The sequence below is a fragment of the Hydra viridissima genome, unplaced genomic scaffold (genome assembly GCF_058129835.1).
Source record: "Hydra viridissima isolate aposymbiotic clone 2 unplaced genomic scaffold, HvirCarnegie_v1 scaffold_9, whole genome shotgun sequence".
NCBI lineage: Eukaryota > Metazoa > Cnidaria > Hydrozoa > Anthoathecata > Hydridae > Hydra > Hydra viridissima.
Genome location: NW_028324308.1, coordinates 1,842,632 through 1,867,635, shown reverse-complemented (window position 1 = coordinate 1,867,635; position 25,004 = coordinate 1,842,632). Strand labels below are relative to the sequence as shown.

Below are 25,004 nucleotides of genomic sequence, written 5' to 3'. Positions count from 1 at the left end.
AAAAAAGTTTAAAATAGTTATATTATTAAAAGAAGTAGCTAACTCAATCGTTATTGCGAATTAGAAACTGGAAACTGTAAGCGTGCTCTTTAGTATATATATTTCTATATATATATATATATATATATATATATATATATATATATATATATATATATATATATATATATATATATATATATATATATATATATATATATATATATATATATATATATATATATATATATATATATATATATATATATATATATATATATATATATGTACATCCATACATGGTCATAAAAACATAAACTTTTTTACGATCCGGCAAACGATTAAGTTGTTATTCGGGCTTTGCGGAACAAGATTTCTTATCCAATCAAATTAGGGAGACTTTCCTGTATTTAACGTTTAGTGATAGGGTAGTGTAGCGCCATTTACATATTTATAAAAATATTATGGAAGGATATGTAGTCATAGGATACTTGATGTTTACGGGTCCGAATACGGGTCGTATTAAACCCCGTACAACAATCATTATCATACCGGCATTACCCGTACAATGTGCAATCCGCCCGTATATACCTTGTTAAAAAACAGTTAGATTTGAGATTTAAGTTTTAATAAAATCTCAGAGTGAACTTTTTTCTGTTTAGTAAAGTCTCTCAGAGAGAAATTTGTGATCCTAAGGGGAGGCGGAGTTTTTGTCTAAGACTCTTCTCTTCTCCTCCCCTTGCTCCGCGCAGTTAAAAACTCTTAAGTTCTCAGTTCAAAGCAATTACATATATTAACTAGATATCTAACTCGCACTTCCGCAATGAAGCAAATTTTTAGTCAGCCAGGTTTGTTTTGCCAGCCTGAAATGACGCAATGATATATCAAAACAAAACAAAAATGAATTATTGTCAATTTAAATAGGACAGCTAGCGGCATTAACACTTTAAAAACTTGCTTCACTTTTTCTTACGGAGTTTTTCTGAAGTTAGAACATCTAGTTAATATATATCATTGGTTTAAAGTTCAGAAACACCCTCCCCATAATGACTATAAATTGAGGAATTTTCAGAGTTCAGCTTTTATTGAAGTTTTTAATTTATTCAACTATTTTGAGTGCATTCAACGATTCACCAATTCACCAACTCTGATAAAGTAATTGTACGTTTATTTGTCTGTGTGTATAAATGTATTTAACTTGAACAAAAGCTGAGATATCTAATCATTTTATGTCTTTTAGCGGGGATTTTTCCGGGCTTCCTAAAGATATTGGGTAAAAGAAACGGGTTTTTACGAGTAGTGGCTTTATTATTCAAATAATACCTGCATATGCCCGTAAATTTGTAAGGACATATACAAGTTCTTGTATAAAATAGACACCGGACTTTGGTTTTTCGATTTTTACGATTAATAACGATTGAAATAAATTTGCTTGTATAAATTATTTAAAATAAATCTAATTTTCTGAAGTTTGTTAAAATAAAACTCTTTATGCGTTTAAAACAGCCAGGTTTTTGGTATGATATGTTTACATCCATACGTAATATTGTTTGTTAAAATTTATTTTAATCGAATTAAGTCTGTTTTATACGAATAGCAGTTCTGCACAATGTCTTCAACAAAATAACATAAACTTTGCGAGGTATCGCAATTTTTTACTGAAATCTTGTAAACTTGTATTTCTATTTATAAAAGTTATTTTAAACTAGAGCTATTTTAAAAAACTTGTTCAGAAATTTTTATTTTCATTGTTAACCGTAAAAAATTGAAAAACCAAAGTCCTGGTGTCTAGTATAAATTGTTAGCTGTACGGATATTTAATGGACAATATTCCCCGTACATGCCCGTTTATCGAACCCGTATATCTCGAGTATCCAGAGATTTACTGGTGAATTTAAGTCATACGGGAAAATAAATTTTGCGGGGAGGCACAAAAGCCAGAAAGAATTTAAAAGTAATGAGTAAAATAAAATAAAATTGTATAATTCACAAATATTTAACAAAGGTTAGTTGGAAGTATTATATCAATTTAAAAAAAAGCATTCGACTGAAAAAGCAATTTACTTTTAAAGAAATATTTAAGATGGGAATATTAATTGAACTGTCATTAAGCATGACACCATTGGTTACCAAATCTTATTTTAAAAAATTGGAAAAATATGGTTTTAAAATCTAGTCTTGGTTTAAAAGCTAAATAATATGCAAGTTATTAAGGGAAAGTTGTCAATATGGTTTACAACAAGCTCCTTAAGTAAAAATCTATGGCAATTAAAAGGTAAAAAATTGTTAGCTGTACGGATATTTAATGGACAATATTCCCCGTACATGCCCGTTTATCGAACCCGTATATCTCGAGTATCCAGAGATTTACTGGTGAATTTAAGTCATACGGGAAAATAAATTTTGCGGGGAGGCACAAAAGCCAGAAAGAATTTAAAAGTAATGAGTAAAATAAAATAAAATTGTATAATTCACAAATATTTAACAAAGGTTAGTTGGAAGTATTATATCAATTTAAAAAAAAGCATTCGACTGAAAAAGCAATTTACTTTTAAAGAAATATTTAAGATGGGAATATTAATTGAACTGTCATTAAGCATGACACCATTGGTTACCAAATCTTATTTTAAAAAATTGGAAAAATATGGTTTTAAAATCTAGTCTTGGTTTAAAAGCTAAATAATATGCAAGTTATTAAGGGAAAGTTGTCAATATGGTTTACAACAAGCTCCTTAAGTAAAAATCTATGGCAATTAAAAGGTAAAGAGAATATTACAAAGTAGTTTCTAATTTTAAATTGGCATCAACAAGAATATTGTCTAGATTTTTAAATCCAGACAATAACAAAGAATCTTGTTGAGTCATCTTTTGGGGGGTGCAACATGAGCATGAAGATTTATTACTCACTCGCCGTCTTGATTAACTTCCTTGGTAACAAACGCTTACAACAAGCTTGTAAAGCATGGAACATACATATAGTTGCAGACTGCTGCTGAAAAAGATATAGAAATTAGGCATTCAAGATGGTCTCGCAATTAAAGATTTGTTACATGAATTATTTTTTTCATAAATTAATATTATACCATGTTACACTTTTCAATTTAACCATGACGTTTGTCATAAGCGTCATGGTTTTATTGAAAAGTGTAACATGGTATAAGCGATATGACTTAGTAAACAATAAGATAGCGATTTGTTTAGACAATCATAAAATAGGGGAATACTATAAGAAAAAAAACATGATGTGATGAAAACGGTAACGATTTACAAATGAACGATATAAGATGTATATTTTCAAAATCACTGTGAATTGCCTACAATAAACGAGGTGCACAAAAACATTTTGTTCTACAATTAGTTTGTTTTGGATATGATCAATAAAATTTTTGATTTTATTAATTAGTTATACATTTTTTTTAATGATTTTTAGATTTTTTACGTTAAAAGCTTAAATACGGAATAATAAAAATGCATTAATAAAGTTTTTTTTTTTTTTTTTATCTTAAAAAAGAATGCATTAAAAAAAAAGCCAAAAAAATTACTCAGTTCAACACAAATTTTATAATAATAACTTCCCTTACAAAAAATGAAAAATTAAAAAATGTTTGTATGTACTAACTATAATTTAGGAAAAAAAAAAGCAAAATTAACAAATTTTATATAATTAACAATTATTGTTGGATAAATCGTTGTTATATTCATAATCTGATGAACCAAATTCTAATTAATCTTTATTATCACAAAGAATTTACACATTTATAATGCGACTCTTAAAATTCCTCATTTTGAGTATCGCACCACATATGTAACATTTTGTGGATAACGTATATCAGTCATAACATTGTATACTTTGTTTTTATATACTGCAAAAATGACAAAACATTTCAAGTAGATATAAAAATTTTATGCTTTGCCACGATTCAACTGCCTGCCACCACAAATAACGTCACTTGTTTGTCTCATTTTTCATGATGGTTCCGAACTTTTTAAAGTTAAAGTAGCGAGGTTTCTGTGGCCCAACTAACGAATTGCTACCTCAGCAGCTATGATCAACTCAATGGCACTTTGAAATTTCAAAGTCTTTGATACTATATTTTTTGATTTTAAAGGATGAGTCTTTAAAGTTCTTTTTGGGCTGTCCTTAAGGTTGGCTTTCTTCAGATGACGAGAAAGGCCGACGTTCTCCAGATGACGAGAAAGGTCAGAGCACATGGTAAGAATTATTGTAAATTCTATATATATATATCATAAAAGTATTTTTGATTGGTTTTTGAATAGGATAAGTTTTGTTAATTGCTTCCTAAGCTTTTTTCCAGTCATTTTGGCAGTTTGTTTTAAATTTAAATTTTTTTGATAGTTTATTGTAAATTTATGTATCATACATTTGTTGATAAGATACATAATGTTAATAATGTTTGATAACATACAAAATGTATGTTATCAAAACATTCCCTTAATGATTTGTTTTGAATAATAAGTTAAAAACAATTGACTCAATTATTGAGAGCTGAAATATTACAAAGAATAATATATAAGTAAAATAATATATATTAAAAAATAACATTTTGTACTTAATATTTTTATTAAATACTATATCCATTAATTACATATATGTATTAAATAATCCTAGAAGGAACCCCTGAGTTGTATGTACTCACAGCCTCAGCTAATAGTTTTTATATCTTGCTACAAAAATTGAAAATATAAAATTTGTCAAAATTGTAAATAGACACCACTGCCGCTTACCATACAGTCATGTTATCAACCTTCTAGCACACTGCATTGGGTAACTAAGAACTAAAAGGTACATAGATTATGCATAAATATTATTTAATCGTAAAGTAAATATTTAATCGAAAGTGTCGAATATTTTGTACCTTAGTATCAAAATAATTACTTTAACTGTCTGATTTTTTTAGAAATCATTTCATTTCTTTAAAGTCATTAAAACTTTGTTTCATAGTCTAGTTTTTCTTTCAAAACTCTATTTATTTTCTTTAATATTTCTGTAAAAAGCCTTATAAAATGTACATCGATCACCGCTAGGAGCTCCGATCGCCGCCATCTTGGGAGGCCAATTTTGGCTTCAATTTTTTTTGAAAAAGGCAATTGAATACGCTATCCAGTTATATTTTGAGATCAGTGGTGTACGCTAACCACATGGTGTTAGTACACAAGGTACGTTTATTATGGCGGGACATGTTTTGTCTTCTTATTAGTATTTCAATATCGTTCAAATAATTTTTTTATCGGTAAAAAAAAAACAAAAAAAAAACAGAATACTAAAATCCTATCATTAAAATAGTGTTTTAAAGTAGTGCAAAAATTTTTTTTGAAATAATATTTTCTTATATATGTTATTTAGCATGTAAATGATAAAGTAGTTTATTTATAATTTATATAGCTGCAAAATAAAAATAAAAAAGTCTAATTGACGATTTTAAATTGATAAAGTTAACTCAAATACTATTTATTATATATATAAGTAATAGGTACATACGATATTTAGATAAAAATGATTTCCTAAAATGCTATCAATTGATGATGTTCGTACTGCTCATTCTGAAGGGCCAACATTTGCAGCTTACTATAGTCAAGAAAAGTATAGTTTGTTGTACTGTTAAAAACCTATATTCATTTAATTGAATGGAAATTATGTAAAACTAGTTGTTTAGTTTATTTAGAATATGCAACGAAAGTTAAACAGAAAAAGTTTATATGATAATCATAATTACTGAATATTGCTTGTTATTTCAGAGCCCAATTCATATCTATCTTATGGTAATTGGTTATGTAGAATAGGTGTTAAAAAGAACTATTTTTAAAAAAACTTTTCTATTAATAGTTCTGTTGTAACAGCTGGTAGTGATGGTGATATTCGGGTTTACCCTGGATTGTATGATGAAGAAAGTTTTTCACGTACTCTTGGTTTAAAAATAACATCTCTTGCTGTTCAGGTTCATTGTTTTTACCTTATATGTTTTAGTGAGTGCTTTAAAAGTATTTTATTTTTGTTGATTTTATCTACCACATGCATCAATTTTTGAGCAACAAAAAAGAAAAATCAAAAATTAACAAAGCTTCAAAGTTTTTCACCTTTAAGCTGTGTTTAATCTCTTAGTATCAAAATTTTTTTAGGATGACATTGTAGTCATAGCAACAGAATTCCATGAGGTTAAATCTTATAAGCTTCCTGAGGTTAGTTTTTGGCTGTTTTTATTTTTATACTGCTGCATTTTGTATTTTTTTTTTTTTTTTATCAAAAATTTTTATTCAGAAAACATAAACTCTATTGAAAATGTTTTTTAGTTAGAGATATTGCAAAATATTCTCCTGCGTTTTTCTTCTCCTATAAACTATGTATGCATATCTATAAAAAAAGAAATTTGTGCCGCAGCTTCAAGGTAATTTTAGTGTTAGGTTGTTGATAGAAATTTTTGTAAATGATTTATAAAATAATTATAAATCATTAATACTAATACTATTAAATAAAAGTAGTGAAACATGAAAAAATTATAACTACATTTTCAATAATACAGACATGTAAAAAATTGCTATAAAACTTTGATAAGACAAGTGAGAATCTAATCAAGGCTTTAAACTTAAAGTAATTACATTTTGAAAAACCTTTAAAATAATAGAAATGGTGCATATGTAATAGATGATATAGATATTATTATACAATTTTGTTAACTATTCTCTGCATTTGTAATTCCTAGATATAAATAATGTTTATTACCTGTTGCACACATTAAATAAACTTCTCTGTCTCTTATTTTGTGATTGTTTCGCATCTGCAAGTTTTAAGTTAGCATTATTTTTTAAGTTTTTTGAATCAATGTTATGCTATTTACAAAAATGTGGGAAATCTAGTTTATCAAACTTTGAGTTGCTGACATTGAAAACTAAAAAATGTCAAAAATATCTGGAAAATCACTTAATACTTATCACTTAAAATCTAGTCACTTAAAACATAATAATTGGTATCACTGAAACAGTTTTCAGTGATACCAATTTATAGTTTTAGTTGTTTTAATCTTTTTCTTTTCTTCAATTTATTTAATCTTTGTTATTTGCTTTGTAATGTTTCTGAAAAACTTTTTTTCTAAACTGTCAAGTTCTTTAAATGATTATATTTATTTACATCTACTTTTCAAAAAAAAAAAAAAAAAAAAAACTTTCATTCTTTTTTAAGTGATTTTGACATCAAAACAGCAAATATGGATGGTTTATCTCAAAAAACATTTGCTGGCCATTCTGCTCCAGTATTAAGCTTATGTTTTACAAGTGACTCTGAAGGTTTAGTAAGTTGATAATCAATATTTGACATATATTGAAATAAAATAAGGAGAGAAAATTATACAGGAAACACAAAGTTTCTGTGTTGCCGGCTTTAGCAACACTATATCTCAGATAGCACACTATGTTATTAAATGCAAAGGAATTTTTTTCTAAATCTTTAACAATGTGGTCAACTGAAGTGTCAGTGATTATTGAGTTGTAGTTTAGTAGTTGCCTCTATTTAATTTTAAAATACTTTTTTTGATTTGATTAGATTTCTAATAGTTGTGATGGCACCATTCGTGTATGGAGTATAATAGATCAGGTATCTTTTTTTTTAAAGCTAGTTATTAAGCTTCTGTAAATCTTTCAATTAACTATAGTTCTGAGTGTCTTTCAATGACTACAAGTTTACATTTAATTTCAATCACTGTACCTTTTTACTTTTTCTTGTTGAATAGAAGTGTACTAAAGTGCTTGATATCCTGCCTAAGTCAAACAGGTATTTTTTTTTTTTTTGACAAATCTTCACTTTTGTGCTTTCTGTGTTTCATAAATATAAGTTAACATATTTTTAGTGCTTCAGAATTCCTGGGAGTTATGTCAAGTTATGGCAAGGTAAAAGAATATATATATTTGTAAACATATATATATACACTTAACCGCATAATTAACACACCACTTATAAATTTCCACTTATTTTAACTGTCGTCAATATGTCATCATATATTTTCACAAACATATTAAGAACACATGAACACAATTATTTTGATGATAATAATAAAATTAACTTTGAGGATGGTGAAAGAAAAAACTAAAGCCAAAAATATGGTTCGTTTAACAAAATAAAGTAAAATGATTATTATTATTATGTACACTTATACAGCTTAAATTGAAACATTTTTGACTTATCAATAACCAATGTTACCTTCTCTTGATGTTATTACAGCCTGACAACGATGTGGCATACTTTCAATTAGAGATCTAATCGTTTCTTGAGGGAAATCTTCCCACATGCAGGTCAGACTTTGTTGCAGCTTGTCTAGGCTGTTAGATGGTGGATGTTGGCTTTTAACATGGCATCCCATTATGTCTTAAAGATGCTCTATTGGGTTCATATCTGGATTGCAAGCTGGCTGCTCCAAAACTTGAATGTTAACATTATTTAAGTATTCAGTAACAATATGTGCCTTATGTGGTCTAGCATTATCCTGCATAAGAAGGAATCCATCTCCAATATACAATGCAAAAAGTACCACAAAAAGTTCTAAAATGTCTGCTATGTTTTGTTGAGAAGTCAGACATCCACCATCAACAATAAAAAGCTCTGTGTGAGCTTTTAAAGATATTTCGCGACATACCATCAATGAGCTGGCTTCATATAAAGTGGTTTCTCAAATGTTACAAGCTAAATATCTTTCATTTGGTCTTCTGTACACTCTTGGGCAGCAATCAAAACTTACAAGGCAAAACCTTGACTCATCTGTAAATAAGACCTGTTCCCAATCATCTATTTCCCAATTCATATGCTTCCTTGCAAAAGGAAGTCTGTTTCTTCACTGATCTACAGACAATCTGGGACCAGTAGCTGTTGTCTGAGGTGGTAAATTTAAAGCACAAAGTCTTCTTATAGTATCTTGACTACAAGTTGTATTTGGAGACTTTGTGCAGTAGTGAACTGTTCTCTCAGTGTTCGAAGCATTAAAAATTGGTCCTCAAAGCTTTGTTAGCTTGTATTGTCTGCCTTAGTTAAGTTGTTTAGCTTGATCATTTGTCTCTGCAAACCTTGGTAGAACCCTACTGACTGTTGTATGAGACACTCTGAATCTTCTACCAAGTTCGTGATTTGTTAATCCTTCTTTGGACAAAGTAACAATTGTAGTACATTCATCACGACTTAAACTTTGTCCAGAACGCTGCATTGTGAACAGATGTGTTGCTCAAATGATAGTTATCGTTTCTACTGTTAAAACAATTTAAAAGCAATATATACTTTTCTTTTAGAAGTGAGGTTTAATTACAGCAAAACAGGCTACTTATGAAGAGCTGCTATAATTTCAAAATTAAATAAGAGAATTGGAATAAAACCTACAAAAGGCCTAACTAAACATTATCACCTTTGTAATTGATAAATCTGGGAAATACGTAGTATTTTTCAAATTAAGTCATAATTTATAAGTGGTGCGTTAATTTTGCTTAAGTGTGTGTATATGTATATATATATATATATATATATATATATATATATATATATATATATATATATATATATATATATATATATATATATATATATAAAGTTGTATGAACTCAATTTTTTTAAAATTATAAACACTTTCATGAATATTTTTAAGATTCCTTAACATTCATTAAATTTAATTTACATACATACATGTGCCTGTATACAAATCTTGGTTTACACACCAACTATGAAACTCCCAACAAGATTTTCAAACTCTTATGAATCTTTTTTTTGATTTGGGGATATTAGATATTGAACTGAGTATTGTTTTTGCCTGATAAACCAAAAATTTCTTGAATTTATAGATCCTTGCTGTTCCTATTGGAAACAATATCAAGGTAACCAACTCTTAATTTCTAAAGCTTTTATCTGTTTTTCTTTTGTTTTTTTAAAAGTCAATGTGGCTTTAAGTTTTTTTGTGGTTCTAATATATTTTTTTAATAGTATAATTATTATAATAAATTATAATTTATTATAATAAATTATAATAAGTTATAATTTTAAATCTAATATTTGTAGAATCTAATATTTGCTACAATCAATAAATTGTTCTCCACATCTTAAATTATTATTGTAATTAACAAATAAAAACTTCAAAAAATCTTGATTCATTAAAGGTTTAGACTCGTTAAAACTCATTCTCAATCTGATTGGCCCATTGAAACTTTATTTCCTTTTTAGTATTTTATCATTTGTTATTATTTAATGTTTGTCTATAAAGTTGAATTTTTGTCTTCACAGCTCCTTTCTACACAAACTTGGAATGATGAAAACTCACAGTTAAAACAACAACATTCTGAGGTATAAATTTTTTCACTTTTTACTCTTGCCGTACATTTTTTGTAAACATCAACCTATATGTTTATACATATACATGTTAAATACATACCAAACCATAAACTTTGAAAAAATGAAGAAAAAGAGAGCTGCTATGCTCATCAATGCCAGAGCAGGTATGAAAATTTATATTTAGAAGCCTCAACAAAAAAAACCTTTGTATTTAACCTGAATTTATGGTGTAAGGCAAATGCCATAAATATTGCATTAAATATCTTAAAGATCATAAAGATGTTGTTATACTATCTTCTAAGGGTATTAGTGTTTTTGCTTGTATAAACATCAACTTAAAAATATACAAAATTACAAGTGAAAGCACTAATGATGGTAACAAAGTATTATGGTCTGTAATTAAAATTTCTATTAGATGTTTTTTAGGTGTGGTTATTTGACATAATATATTATTTTTACGTTAAATAACCTCTGTTTTTGTATTTTCTTTAAATTTAAAATGTTATGTTTTTGATGCATTTAAAAATTTGTCTTTTTTTTTTCTTTTTAATATTTCACCCTTAAACATCTCATAACACTTTCGCATTTAAAAATATTCTAATATATGTAGTATTACTAAAGCAGTTTTACAGCAAATAACAAGTAACAGCAATACAGTTGAAATTTCTTATATAAACTTTACAATACAGTGTAATTCCAGCTTTATAATTTAGTGAAACCTCCTGTAAAACAGTATAAAAAAATTCCTCTCCAAAAAAAATTAAAAACCTAATCACATTATAGATTATTTTGCCAGCCATACCTTTTTATATTATGACTGATAAAGAGGTGAATTTTTTTGGGGTTCTTTTCCAAATTCCGAATTCCATGCAAGTGAAAATTAGCCAAATGTCTGAACAGGTTTTTTTAATGATAATCTAAAATTAGGTTTCTATAATAAACAATATTGATAAGTATTTGTTTACAAAATACTCAGCATTTTTTCTTTTATTTTCAAAAACATAAACCAGTCCTGATAAGCTCATATATACACAAATGAGTAACAGTCATATACCCCCATGAAACCTCTTAAATAAAATCATTAGCTTCACTTTTCAGCAAAGGTTTATTCTCAGTTTTAATAAATTCATCCTCACATTTTTTTCTCTTCCCATCCACCATGCAAGCATTACATTATGATATGTAACATAGAAGTTGCAAAATCTGTATAATTTTTTGCCATTCCATTTAAAAACATACCAAAATAAGCAACATTTAGGGAAATTTTCACATTATCAATCAAAAAAGCATTCTTTTGCTGATCATTCTTTACTTTTTTTATTACTTTTTCAATTATTATCAATCTCTCCTTGAAATCTTTTAACATGAAAAAATATTTTCAGGTTAAGATATTATTAAGGATCATATTTTTTTAAGTAAATTTTTTTCAATAAAAAAAATCTAAGATGGAAGTGATTTTATCTTTCTTCAGGAAATGATTTATTTACTGGTCATCAAATTTAGACTGGTGAAGTGCTACTGGTTTCCTGAAGACCAGTGTTTAAACCATTGTTATGATTTGTATACATAAATGATTTAACATGGCTAAATGCAAATTATGCAGATGATGTAAAGCTAGAATTAAAAGAAAAAATTTTCATGAATTGGCAAATTAAAAAAAAATTTAACACCTTTTTAATCTAAAGTTCTTTTTTACTGTGCTAAAAAAATTATTTCTTATCTTATTGTATTATAAATTTGTATTATGTTTAGAAAGTGTCATTTGTTGCTATTTCTACTTTTGGAAATTTCTTGGCTTCTGGTACTAGCAATGGTGAATTATTTACCTGGAACCTCACAAATAAATCTTTGATAAAAAAGTAACAAACATGATAATTGCTATGATATTAAATGTAATAATTTTTTTTGTGAAGGATAAGATAGTGTGTATTTTATTTTATTTTAATGTTATGCGTTTTATTTTTTATTTGTGTTGACTATATTTTTTTCTAAATTTGTTTTTTTTTTGACTATATTTTGTTCTAAACTTATTATTCTATCACAAAAATTGTTATTTCATAGATATGTTCACCCTCATAACAAAGGCATTACATCACTTGCATGGAAGGAAAAAGCTAATGAAATACTTTTCGCTAATATCGATGTGAGTTTATTGAGGGCATTGTTCAGCTTTAAACTGGATTTAGCAAAATATAACTGAAATCAATTTATCTTTTTACTTTAGGGTGAATTTGGCTTTGTAGAAGTATCTGCTAAAAATATTGATGTGAGCTGTTAAGATTTTTTGTTCAATTGCTGTTAAGATTTTTGCTCTAATTTCAAGTTTTTGATAGAATAAACAAAAAAAACAAGTATAACAAAAAATTTAAAGTAAATTTTTAAAATTTAACTTGAAATTTACTTGTGATTATTCCCTCTTTTTGAAGAAAATCAAATCTAAAAAACTTTTAATACAAATTTTACATGAATTTGTATGAGTTAAAAATTTTAATGATAATTCAAAAAGTCTTTTGTGGCTAATAAAAAAATAGCAGAAAAACTTCCCAACCTTCTTTAGGGTTTTATCACTTCTTTTAAATGTTGATTCATAAAGTTTTTGTTTCTTCTTTAATCCAGGCTACTGCAATAACTAATTTAAGCTCATCTTTCTTTCAAAATGCCCTACTTCCAATTTTTTCTATCCAAATCTAACCAAAGATGCTCAATAGGTTTAAGATCTGGTGACTGGACCAGACATTCCATCTCAAAAACAAGGTTTTTTGTAAAATGCTGCTTAGTGGCAGTTGTATGCTCATAGTCATTCTCCTGTTTAAAAATAAAATTGTTTCCCAGTTGATTTTGAGTAGTCAAAATGTCAATCTTCACATTTTATAATTGACAATAGTCATTTAGCCAGCACCTTGCTATTGAACACTAAATTTTAATGTTCCTCCTGGTGAATTTTTTTTATTGACTATTGTTTTTTTTTAGTTGTTAGTAATAAATAAATTGTTTACTTAATTGTGCCTCTGATTGGTTGACAATATTTACTTAATTGTGATTGGTTGACAATATTTTCAATCAACTTTTTTTCAGTGGAAAAAGACTATTTAGCTTTTAATCTTGCAAGAGACAATTATAATATGATACTGCTTCAATAAAGTTTTACAACATTATAGAGTTGTCTATAAGTTTAGAGGTGTCTATAAGTTTCAGAGGTGTCTATAAATTTCAGAGATGTCTATAAGTTTCAAAGATTTCATGACATAAAAGTACAAAACTTTTGACTTTTACAAAACTAATTAATGTGTAACAAAAAATTTGGTGCTGATTTGGTTTGTCAATTTGAAACTTTTAAATACAACTTTATTGACAACTTGAAGACCATCAAGAAATGTTTCACAACTTAGTTCCAGCATGTCAGGTCTGAGTTTAGATTATATTTTCTAAAATTGAAACTTTAGCGTTAATAAAACTGAACATACCATAGCTGATTTCATGGACTCTATATCAAATGGAAAAGTTCAAGGAATTGTTTGAAGGTCAAATATTTGGAATTTCTTCTTACAAAAACTTGATGGTTTAATTTGCTCCCCCAGAGACCTGAACTCTGAATGTTCTTTTAAACCAGAGGATTAAACTGCCTTTGATCATCAAGAAACTGGTTTTACTTTTTATTTTTACAACTGGTGCAAAAGCAAGAGGTATTTCTGAAGTATAAAAGATATCAGGACCAATTAGTCCTAATATCTTTTATACTTCAGAAATAGTCTTTTAGTTTACTAATGACCCTGTCATAATACCTTTTTATAATATACCCCTGTATTTTTGATTGAAGAACTAGATCTTGGCATCAGTGTTTATAAACCTGTGAATAACCTGTGTTGAAATAAATATTTAAGCTGTTATCGTAGGTTGAATTCCATGCTCAATGTCAATATAAAAAATTTGATCTCCGAGTTACAATTTCTCCAAGTTGATTGATTTCCTAAATATATTTCTTTTATTTCATGATTAACATTGGAGTGATAAAACCAAAAATACTTGCTTAATCAATAATTTGGTCCCATATATGTGAAAAAGGAAAAGAAGAAGAGACTGAATAGAGTTATCCAAAAATGATATATGCATTACATACAATTTTTTAAAAACTGCTTAATAAAGAAACAAAAACAGTATTAATTTGAATACTTGTTATGTTTTCAAATTAATATATAGCATTATTACACAGTTTATAACATTAAGAAACTATTAGTAATTCACACTTTTTTTGAAGGTTCATGACTGTTTTAAGCACACTTGTTATATTAAAATGTTATTTGTTATTTGCATCAATTAATAAAGGTCTTGAAATAGTATCTGGATAAGTATTGTGTAATAAGTTTATGTATTTTATATTATACATGATTTGTATCTGAAACAGAATGATTTAAAAAACTTAGGACTTTTATAAGCAAATTTCGAATGAATTGTAAATGTTGTTTTGTTTACAATCAGCAGAAATCAAAATATGCTTTTTGTACTTTTAGTATCCAGAGCTAAGTGTTAACTTTGATGTGTAAAGCAATGATGCAATAAAGTGATAATTGATGTGTAAAATGATAATGCAAACCTTGTGCTTTTAACTTATCTCTGAGAAATATATAATCTCAGTTTAAAATATTTATTTTTCTTTTTTCTTACAAAATGCCCTGGGTATTTAGCTATTTTTAGTTGCATGCTAGCCAAATGAAATTACAATTTGTAATAATAATATATACAACAATTTCAAAATGCATAAATTAGTAAGTTCATATTAGATTGATGGGGATGTTGGTGGTGGCGTCAATGATCACAAAAATCAGGAATCTAAAGATGATAAGGAAGAAGATGTTTTATCAGCAAAGAAAGCCAAAAAACGAGTCATTGAAAATAATGACTATCCTGATAATGATGATAACCTTTTGAGCTCTGCAAAAAAGAGACATCGTGTGAATAACTTAGACAACTTTCTTGATGATGATGATGAGAATAATTCTGATGATGATGATCCTAATATATCCTTAAGTAAGTTGCTGTATATTTGCAATAAGTTTTCATTTTTATAGATTTTTAAGCCATTATCTTAGAAGTTGTTTGAAATTTTTACTTGAAAAACAGTTTTTCTAAATTTCTTTAAGGTTTTGTTGTTTCAGAAGATCAAAAGAAAAATAGTTTTGTTTTTTGCCATGTCAGTAGATTTAAAGGCAGTTGAAAATGTGTTTTTGTTGCTTTTTTTCTTAAATTCTTCTAAATTTAGTATTAAAAAAAGGTTGCAAGTAAAATCAATATTTTAAGTTATCGTAAATAACAACATTTAAATATAATCTTTTAACAGATTTAATTAAAGAAGGATTATTACCAAAACTGAACAAAGTCTCTGTAGTCAATGAAAATGAAGATTCGATATCATCAATTCATCCTATCCCAGAATCAAAGGTACTAACAAACTCTTGTTTGCACTTTGTTTTTTAAAATGAATTTGATGGGAAAATGTGAACAACTTTTAATCCTTTTTTTTTTTATAATTTAAATTTTTCAATCAATAAAAATAAGATAAAAATTCTGCTGTCTTAGGAAGTAGCAATGCCATCCCTTATACCCTTTCAACCTTCCTCCACACCTGCCCATCTAATGCACAGATTTTTGGTAAAAATATTCTGTTTTCTTTTTTTTTAAATTTGTTATTTATAACCTATTTGAAGCATATTATTGTTGTAATGAAAACAAACACATTGTTGTAACAACAAATTTACTATTAAGGTTTGGAACTCTGTTGGTATAATACGCTGCCATTCTGAAGATGAAGTTTCTTCAATTGAAATTGAGTTCCATAATGCAAGCACTCATTATCCATTACACATTGCAAATGTTTTAAATAACACAATGGGAACTCTTTCTAACACTGCTGTAGTTCTAGCTGCCGAGAAAGATGGTGATACCCCAAGGTAAAGTTGAAGGTTTCATTAAAAAAAAGTAAATTAACAATATTAAAACCCACAGTAAAATTCTTTTTTTCATCTCATACAATTATACCTTCTTACTTTGATGTATATCTTTAAAATGTTATATTTACTTTTTATAATTTTCAGCATATATATGATCACATAATAATTTATCTGGTATTAAAATGTTTTCTGAACTAATTTATTATGTATATGATTAGTGAGCTTTGCCATGGTATTATGAAAAGGGTGCAGTAATGCCGCATTTTAGATGGGTTAAAACATAGAGATTTGAGTTTTGATCCTGCATTATACCTAGAATAAGAATATTTTGGAGGTTTAATTTTAAAAATTGTGTTTAAAAGTGCTCAAATGTTTTCCGTTTTAGGTTTTGATGCAGCATTAAAAGATAAACAATTAAGTTTTAATCATCAATTAAGTTAAAATTAAGCCCAGAAAGTTATTACTAATTAAAAGAAATTTTTTTTGGATGCTGCAATGAAACTCATTTCAAGAATGGCTTAAATGCTTTATGTTAGGTTATTAATGGTTTTAGTGTAAGTGAAGAATTAAGGTTAAAATGTGTGTTTTTGTCAGGGTTGGTACCCAAAAATCCAAACCCAAAAACCCACCCAAAAACCCAAGAGCAAAAACCCACCAAAAACCCAACTTACTGGGTTTTTGGTCTCAAGTTTTTCATTTAAAACCTTTTTCGATCATAAATTAGTTTCCATTTAACACTTTAAGTTAGATGCTGCTCAAAAATTGCCCTAATGATAATAAAATAAGGAGTTGAGTATTACATATTTCATAAATGAGACTTTTTTTTTCCCTTGGAACAGCAATATTTAAACTTAAAAATTTAAAACAAAATCGTCAAAGAATTTCGTCATCAGCAATTGTGCATCTTGATCTTAAATGTCTGTAAATTCGTACAAGCATTTCAGCTTTCTCTATTCCTAAACGATTTCTAATTTTGCTCCAAATCATGCCAAAGGATGAGAAAAATCTTTCAATGGATCCAGAACTAGCTGGGCAAGTGTGCAAGTGCCGTAAAAACCTTGCAAAATTTGCAGGTAATTTTGAAGACTTAGACTCCCTCATTTTTATAATTTTCCACCAATTTGTTGCTGATGTTGTGCTTTTTACACTATCATTAAATAAATATGTTGGAAAACAATTAGCATCTTTTAGTTTAAATGCATAGTAGCCAGGCATAAATTCAGGAAAGATTTCATTCAACCATTCCTCAGCTTCTTCTTCTTGACTTCTATTCAATGTTCTTCCTAAGTAAATATTGAATATATCATCATATAAGTATAATATAACATATAAGTAAGGGTATAAGATTAGTAAACCTAAATGGAAATTTTATTTTCTGGTAACTATTATTTGTTTAAATTTGATCACATTCAATTTTTTAATTTTTTTACAATTTTATAGGTTACCTTCATATTTTGGATATGTTAAATTAGCCAGAAAATGACATGGAATGATTGCTTTCTTAAACCTCTTTAAAAAATCATCTTTGTACAGAGCCAATTTTTTATCATGTATGAGGCTTTGCCAAATCTCAATTGCTTCAGACAATTTTGTATCATCTGCCTGCAACTACAGCAAACACAATAATTTAGTTTATAATTATGTAAATAAAGTTAATGGTGCCAGAAATATGTAGTTTTAATATATTTACTATATTCAAATTTAATACATCCAGCAAATAACTAAGTAAACTAAATTATAAACCTTATCTAATGCAGCACCAATAATTTTTAGTTGTGCTTGTAAATTAATTGCTTCTCTCTGTATTGACAGATTGTCTATTAATCTTCCGATTGAAGGATCAATGGACTCCATATGCTCACCTCTAATGGCAACATACAGGGAATGATTAGATATGTATGTCTTTATACAATCTAATTGGGAGTTCCAGCGAGTGTCATTGGGTAGCTGTGGCATTAGTCCACCTTTTTCAATTAACCACCCCTATAGAACAATTCTTTAACAAAATTCAACAAAGAAATGTTAAAAGATAATCTTTGTGCACATTAGTTAGGATCTCTTTTGCCATATTTATTATTTAGGCCTATATCATTAATGCTGTTTTATTTCATAACATTGCATCACAAAATATGATCAGTAAGTCAATAGCAATCTAAAATTTGGTACATACATGTGGTTGGTGATGATTACGAAAATATTTATGAATTTCTACAATATTCTTTATTATGGACTTCGAAGAGACATCCTTTTCAACTAAATTTAGAAAATGAGCAGAGCAACCATATGTTATCAGCTTAGGGATTTCAGCTTGCAAAAGCTCTCTCATTTTAGACATTTTATTTTCATTGTCAGTGCATATTGCAAATACCTAAAAGTATAAAGTATAAATATATTTATTTTCATTAGTTTTCTCCTCATTAGTTAACTTTACTTAATTCAAACTTTGAATAGACTTATGCAAGATTATTATGAAAATATTCTATTTAACATGCATTTTTCAAATTTTTATTGTAAATAAGTGGTTGTAATTATATATATGTATATATATATATATATATATATATATATATATATATATATATATATATATATATATATATATATATATATATATATATATATATATATATATATATATATATATACACACACACACACACACACACACACACACACTTTAAATACAAAAGTTAGCTCACACTTACATTTTATTGAAGGTTTCACACTTTATTGAAGATTTCTTTTGCAACTTTGATTGCATCCTTAGCAGCCCAAGTGCAATAATCTTCTGTTTTTGAATGGCTTCCAGCATCAACTGCAGAAATGAGATAGGGTTTACTTCCATTATGGATACTATGGATGCAATTATATGATCATTACTGACTGTACAATTGTAGGATCATTACTGACTGTACTCCAACCATCTTGAATAAGGGTAATAGCACAATCATCAGCAAGATCACTTTTCATTGAACTGATTACTTCTTTATTTACCTTTACTAAGAGTTCTGAAGATATCTGCTTTCTAGGTGGTGGTTTATATCCAGGTCTTAGTTTTTTAATCAGTTTGATAAATTCAAGATTTTCTACCACGTTGAATGGTATATTTGCTGAAAAGAAAAACCTTGCGACTTGCAAATCCAGTTCATCCTTCTGATTATTTGTTGTTGTAGCAACAAATTTAGAAATGGATGTTTGTCGTTGCACCTTCAATGGATTTGAATGAAAAATTGAAGAATAAGAATCATCACTAATAACACTGAAACAAACTTGTTCTTCATCTTCTGATTGGTTAGACATATTTGATGCTGCAGATATAGATGGCCTTGACTCTAAGACTGATATATTTCTAAATATTTCTGTGGAATCATTTGCACTTCCTTTTTTTATTCTACTGCATTTGTCTAAATGGCTCTTAACTCTCTCTATTTTTTTAGTTATGCTCTCTTTGCAATAATTACATATTACTCTATTTGGTTGATCACCTAATATGGTCACTTCATTCCACTCATTAGTCTTATTTCTTTCTCCTGAATGATACTTTGGCATGTTGAAGGATATGTAATCTACTTATACTTTATATTTAATTAAAATTCTAAAATAATATCTATATTCAATATTATCTTAATGTATTAGAAAAAAATGTAATCTATTTACAAACTTAGCTGTTGTATAAGTCAACATACCTGTAAAAATGAAAATAGCTTTTAGATAACTATAAGTTAATCCAACTTTGTCACTAAAGATTTGTATCAAACTAGAGACTTGGTTTTAGTAAAAACCCAAAAAACCAAAAACCCAAAAACCCAGCAAAAATCCAGTTGGGTAGGGTTTTTGCCAACCCTGGTTTTTGTGTGTACACAAATATGCATCTAAGCCCAATAACTTTTAATGGCACATTGGAACCTAACAAAAAATGTTTGAGCTTTTTCTAAAGTGGCATTAAACCTGGTGATAATATTAATCAGCATTGTTGCATTATATCAACCATTATTGCAACATTACTGGCAATAATGTTAACCAGTATTGCAGATGCATAAAGAAAAAAATATTTGTTAAAATTTATATATTTATGTTTTTAGTAAAGTTTCCTGCCATCATTTTTCTACATGGGATGATAACAAAGAGTGGAGTTTATCATTACCTTTAACTGAAAGCATCCAAGTATGAAAGTTCTCAAGATTAATTTGTGAAAGAAGTTATTGTAGTGATAATGGTGATAATTCTTATATGATCTTAATGACGAAACTAAAGGAATAAGTTATTTTGCATAGGTAATAGCTGCCAATGACAGTTATGTGGTATTAGCTACTAATCAACAGTATTTGCGCTTTATTACCATTGGTGGAATACAAACACAAATTAATCATATTCCTGGATCTGTTGTTACTATGGCTATGCATGAAAAACAACTTCTAGTTGTCTACAAGAGAGCCGGTGGTCTGTTTATAGTTTTACTATTAGCAAACATTTCTATTTAAAAGTAATAATTTTAGCATAAATTTTAAAGATACACTTTTTAGTAGTAGTATGCCGCTGTGAATGTATACCATTCATTGCGTTTGTTCAGAAAAACTATGCGAATACAAAAATCTTCTTAAGTTTAATAAGTTCTACATTTCATGATATAAGCTTTATTTTTAGAAGGAATGGTCTGATATGAAGTAAAATACATTAGTTTTATTTTTGCAGGATACAATAATTGTGTTTGTCTTGGTTTGTTGAGCATGCATTTCAGTAAAAATGAATGGGAAGTTCATTCAGATAGTCCACTTAATTTAAAAGAACATTGTTCTTTAGTATGGCTTGGGTGAGGCTACTCATTTTATCAATTAGGTTGTTTTTTTTTAAATATATAAGAAGTGTTTATGTTTTTATACTCAAATTTCTACAACCAAAATAATTTTACAGCAAATTTTACTAACAAAAATTAAAACCCAAAATAGGTGAAAACAGCAACGTTAAAAATCATTTTTTTATTTTTTAGTTTTTCAAAAGAAGGATCTCCGATCTTTGTAGATTCATCTGGAGATGTGTTTTTATGGCATAGAAAAAGTTCATTTTGGGTTCCAGTAGCAAATACAAGACAACAAGTGAAAAATTTTATTTTTTTATTGATTTAAATTTTAAGTTAAACTTTTTTGTTTTCTTTTTTCGTTTAGGCAAAAAATAAAGCAGATAATTTTTGTTTAGGCAAAAAATAAAGCAGATAATTTTTGGGTCATTGGTGTCGAAGAAAAAGAAGGGAAAATAAGGTAAAGTTTATTTTTTACTGTCATAGCAACAAATACAACAATATCTCGTGATTTAGTATTTTTGATATTTTTTTAGAAAAATATTGAAATGATCTCCAGTCTTAGCCTTTTAAAGGTTTTGATTTATGGAGATTTAGAGTTTTATTTAGATGCATACTTTGTAAGGGAGCCAATATCCCTTCAACACTCCCAAGACCAGTTCCAACTGTTATACCATTTCAAATTCCGCTGTGCGAAATCACGAGTGAAAAATCTGTTAAAGAAGTAAGCATATAAATTTAAATATTTTTTGCTTGGTTACCATTTCATAAGAAACTAGCATCAATATCAAATGAGTTGGATTTTAAATTTTATTTTGTATAATTTTTCAAAATTTTCAGGCTTTTTATAATTATTTTCTCATTCTTATGCAACTTTTTCTTTGTTTTGTTGTTGTTGTTGTTGTTGTTGTTGTTGATTAAAAACATTTTTTTTTTATAATAAAAACTTTAATCTATTTAATTTTACTTGTAGAGCGAATTGTTGAAAACAGAACTTATCCTCTCAAACATGAAGTCAAATGAAAATCTTTTCAATTATACAGATGACGATTTGGGTGTTCTTGAAAAACAACAAATTGCCCTTTTGATGCAGTTATTTGCGGTGAGTTTAGCTATATATCGAAAGTTGTATTTATAATAGTAAGAGATGTCGGTACATTGGAATAAAAAAAAAGGAGGTCTTTTTTTAGCTGGCTTGTAAATCTGATCGAGATTTTAGAGCGGTTGAGGTTTGTCAGTTGATGCCAAATGTAGAATCCATTGGCCTTGCAATTCAGTATGCTACAAAAATGCGAAAAATGAATTTGGCACAAAAACTTGATGATCTTGCCCGCGAGAGAGCATCTATTTGTAATCAAGAAAACGAAGTTGAAGAAGAAGAGTTTTTTAGTGAGAGTGACAGTTTAGGGTTTGATGAGCTCAGTGAAAATGAAACTGATGTCAGGTTATATCTCATTTACCTTTTAACTCCTCTCAACTGGACTTTCCAGAGAATATAATACATTTGTATAATATATAACGGAGATTATTTTGTATAATATATAACGGAGATTAATTTGCATATATAAGATTTATTTTTGCTTTAAATTTTTAAAATATAAGATTAATTTAATTTTATTGAGTTATTATTAAAAATGATTTTACTTTTTTCATTTAGAACTGATTTAAATACTGTTGAAAAACCTGTGAAGCAAAGGTTAAACGTTGAAAATGATCAATCTTCCGAGATTCATAAGATCAACTTTGAGTTGCCTAAAGATTCTAAAAAGATCTCCATTCAATCTTTGAAAATAGGTATGCTGTGTCTTTTTTTTTTTTTTTTAATTATTATTCACTTTTTTAAATCAGAACTTTGCTCACTCAAATAAATTATTTAGTTTGATAATATTTTATTTATTTGACATTTTTAGTGGCTGATGGGCGTGAAGCGCGAGGTAATCCATTTAAAGTTGAGAAATCGTCTGAAGCAGCAATCAGAGGAACACATCGTTTTGAAACAATCGAGACAAAAACGAGTAAGCTATTTGGTTATTGTTTACAAAATTTTTTTCAAATTTAACTTAAAATGGATTTTAATATTTGTTTGGTTCGTATGATTTTTCTTTCGTATTTCGTGTTGTTTTTTCAAATTACCGTCGTTTTTTTATTTTTCCACTATATCTTTTTAGAGAAAAAAACTGAAGACGAACCTGGCTTAAAAAAGAAACCTACAAATACTGGTCAACGGAAGATAGTTTTGCCATCCAAAACTAAGAAAACCACAGAGAGGGTTTGTGAAGAAGAATCCTCAAAAAAAAAGTAAGTGAGATGAATATTGTTAAAGTTACTGATCTTTTTTTGAAGATTCAGTTGAAGATTATCTAAAAAACTGTCCTTAAAAAAAAATAATTGTGCATGTGCTTAAGATGTTGCTGGTCGTGTTGATATCCCATGATATTGCTGTTCATGTTTAATGCTAGCTGTAAAAATTCCGTTTTCTTCAGTTTGTTTTCTATTCTTTTTGACTAGTAAAATTATTCTAACGAGTATTTTGGCTTAGAGTCATGGATGCTTGAAATCAATAGCAGTTTTCTTCATTATTCACCACTTTTAAAATAAAAAAACAAATATCTTTTGTTAGCAGGTCACTAAAAATAATGACAGATCGGAAACAATTGCTTCTATGACGCGCACTCGGGACATAAAGCGTTATCAAAGTCTACCCAAAATCATATTTTTAGAAAAAGTTTTAGTAAACTTTGAATAAAATGAATGAGTTACCATTTTTAAACTTTTTTCTCTTAGAGTTTCTGGCTTTCAGCTGTTTTTGGAGGAAAAACAAGGAGGCCAAGCCAACGAGAGCGAGGAAGTCCTGACCTCAGCAATGAAAGAGTGGAAAGCTATGTCAGCTGAGGAAAAGCAGAAATGGAATAATAATTCTATACTTGTTAAAACTGAAGAGCACTGCAAAAATAAAGAGACAAAAATAAATGACGATAAGAAAATCAACGTAAAAGATACAGAGGATGTTAAGAAAGAGATAAACGAGTCTAAAAAAAAAGATACGAAAGAGAATATAAAATCCAAAAAGGATGTAAAGCAGAATAGAGAAGGCAAAAAAAAGGAAGTAAAAGAAGAAAAAAAAGGAAGTGGCGACAAAAGAGATAAGAAAAATTTTAAAAAAGCAGAAGGAAAGGTTTTAACTGAAAAAAACATCAAACCAAGTTCCGGTAGTACTACAAAATTAAAAGCATTTGCATTCAACAAAAACGATAATTAATCTTTTTTTTTTTAATGCCCTAACTTAATTTTCTTAAGTTACGATGTGACATTTAATAAAAGAAATGCGATCCGAGAGGTCTGAGTGGGACTCAAGAATTCAAGATTGTTCATGAATATAAAACGTTTTAAATTAAAATCCATTAAATCGGTTACAAGTAACCCGTTTGCAAGTGAAAATTTCGCTTTAATCGATGCTGGGCTAAAAAACTGAAATTGTAAACCTACATAAGAAATATAACCTGCAACATGAACATAAATGATGACGATGGAAAATCTTCACCTCACTCCGAATGGGTTTACTCTAAGAGTATATTGTTATTTTTATTTTAATAGATTTTTCCTAATAGATTATCAGACCAGCATTTTTAACTTGGAAACGTTCCAACAACATGTTTCTCACCAAGTACTAGAGTTCTTTGTTCGACTAAATTTTAGGTCTGCATTTCCTTAACATGAGGATGAAATAGAAATGTTTTGTAAGTCTATATTTCCTTAATATGAGGGTGAAGTGGAACTCTACGAAAAGCTATGCTTGTTGGTTTTCATTTAGAATTATCTGCATTTTATATAAATCTTAATAATCTTGGCGCAACGTTGGCTATCACAGACTGATATCCTTTTTCCTATTGTGTAAATTAGGAAAGAGGCCAATATGCATTGCACTTAAACACATTAAGCTAATATTACACTGTATTTTACGCTTCTAACTTGG

The 25,004-nt window shown here is 27.9% G+C and overlaps 2 protein-coding genes across 2 annotated transcripts; one reads left to right on the top strand and one right to left on the bottom strand.

The window, feature by feature from the left end:
• Nucleotides 1-5,459: 5,459 nt before the first annotated feature.
• Nucleotides 5,460-24,654, top strand: LOC145185220 (WD repeat and HMG-box DNA-binding protein 1-like). Its single transcript, XM_090097124.1, has 29 exons — nt 5,460-5,581; nt 5,825-5,936; nt 6,118-6,177; nt 6,289-6,383; nt 7,175-7,283; nt 7,535-7,585; nt 7,722-7,762; nt 7,839-7,878; nt 9,808-9,840; nt 10,244-10,303; nt 12,044-12,150; nt 12,353-12,434; nt 12,516-12,557; nt 15,070-15,316; nt 15,627-15,727; nt 15,866-15,937; nt 16,052-16,236; nt 20,319-20,400; nt 20,511-20,676; nt 20,929-21,046; nt 21,224-21,329; nt 21,430-21,491; nt 21,641-21,755; nt 22,005-22,133; nt 22,222-22,475; nt 22,689-22,825; nt 22,942-23,046; nt 23,200-23,329; nt 23,816-24,654. The coding sequence occupies exons 1-29, from the start codon at nt 5,508-5,510 to the stop codon at nt 24,288-24,290; spliced, it is 3,390 nt and encodes a 1,129-aa protein (XP_089953250.1). The 5' UTR covers nt 5,460-5,507; the 3' UTR covers nt 24,291-24,654.
• LOC149883550 (uncharacterized) lies at nt 17,110-19,785 on the bottom strand. The gene is made up of 6 exons (XM_090097422.1): nt 19,121-19,785; nt 18,963-19,089; nt 18,479-18,481; nt 17,980-18,219; nt 17,682-17,844; nt 17,110-17,519 (listed from the first exon to the last, which is right to left on the bottom strand). Exons 1-6 carry the CDS (start codon nt 19,783-19,785, stop codon nt 17,110-17,112), a joined length of 1,608 nt encoding a protein of 535 aa, XP_089953548.1.
• Nucleotides 24,655-25,004: the final 350 nt, after the last annotated feature.

Bases quoted from the DNA above. Each gene is read 5' to 3' on its own strand.
- LOC145185220 (XM_090097124.1), top strand. From the start codon at position 5,508: ATGCTATCAATTGATGATGTTCGTACTGCTCATTCTGAAGGGCCAACA. The intron at 12,558-15,069 runs GTGAGCTGTTAA...AGTTCATATTAG, and splicing joins TATCTGCTAAAAATATTGAT to ATTGATGGGGATGTTGGTGG. The intron at 22,826-22,941 runs GTATGCTGTGTC...TGACATTTTTAG, and splicing joins CATTCAATCTTTGAAAATAG to TGGCTGATGGGCGTGAAGCG.
- LOC149883550 (XM_090097422.1), bottom strand. From the start codon at position 19,785: ATGCCAAAGTATCATTCAGGAGAAAGAAATAAGACTAATGAGTGGAAT. The intron at 17,845-17,979 runs GTTTATAATTTA...TGTTTGCTGTAG, and splicing joins TTGGTGCTGCATTAGATAAG to TTGCAGGCAGATGATACAAA. The intron at 17,520-17,681 runs GTAACCTATAAA...ATATTTACTTAG, and splicing joins AACATATCCAAAATATGAAG to GAAGAACATTGAATAGAAGT.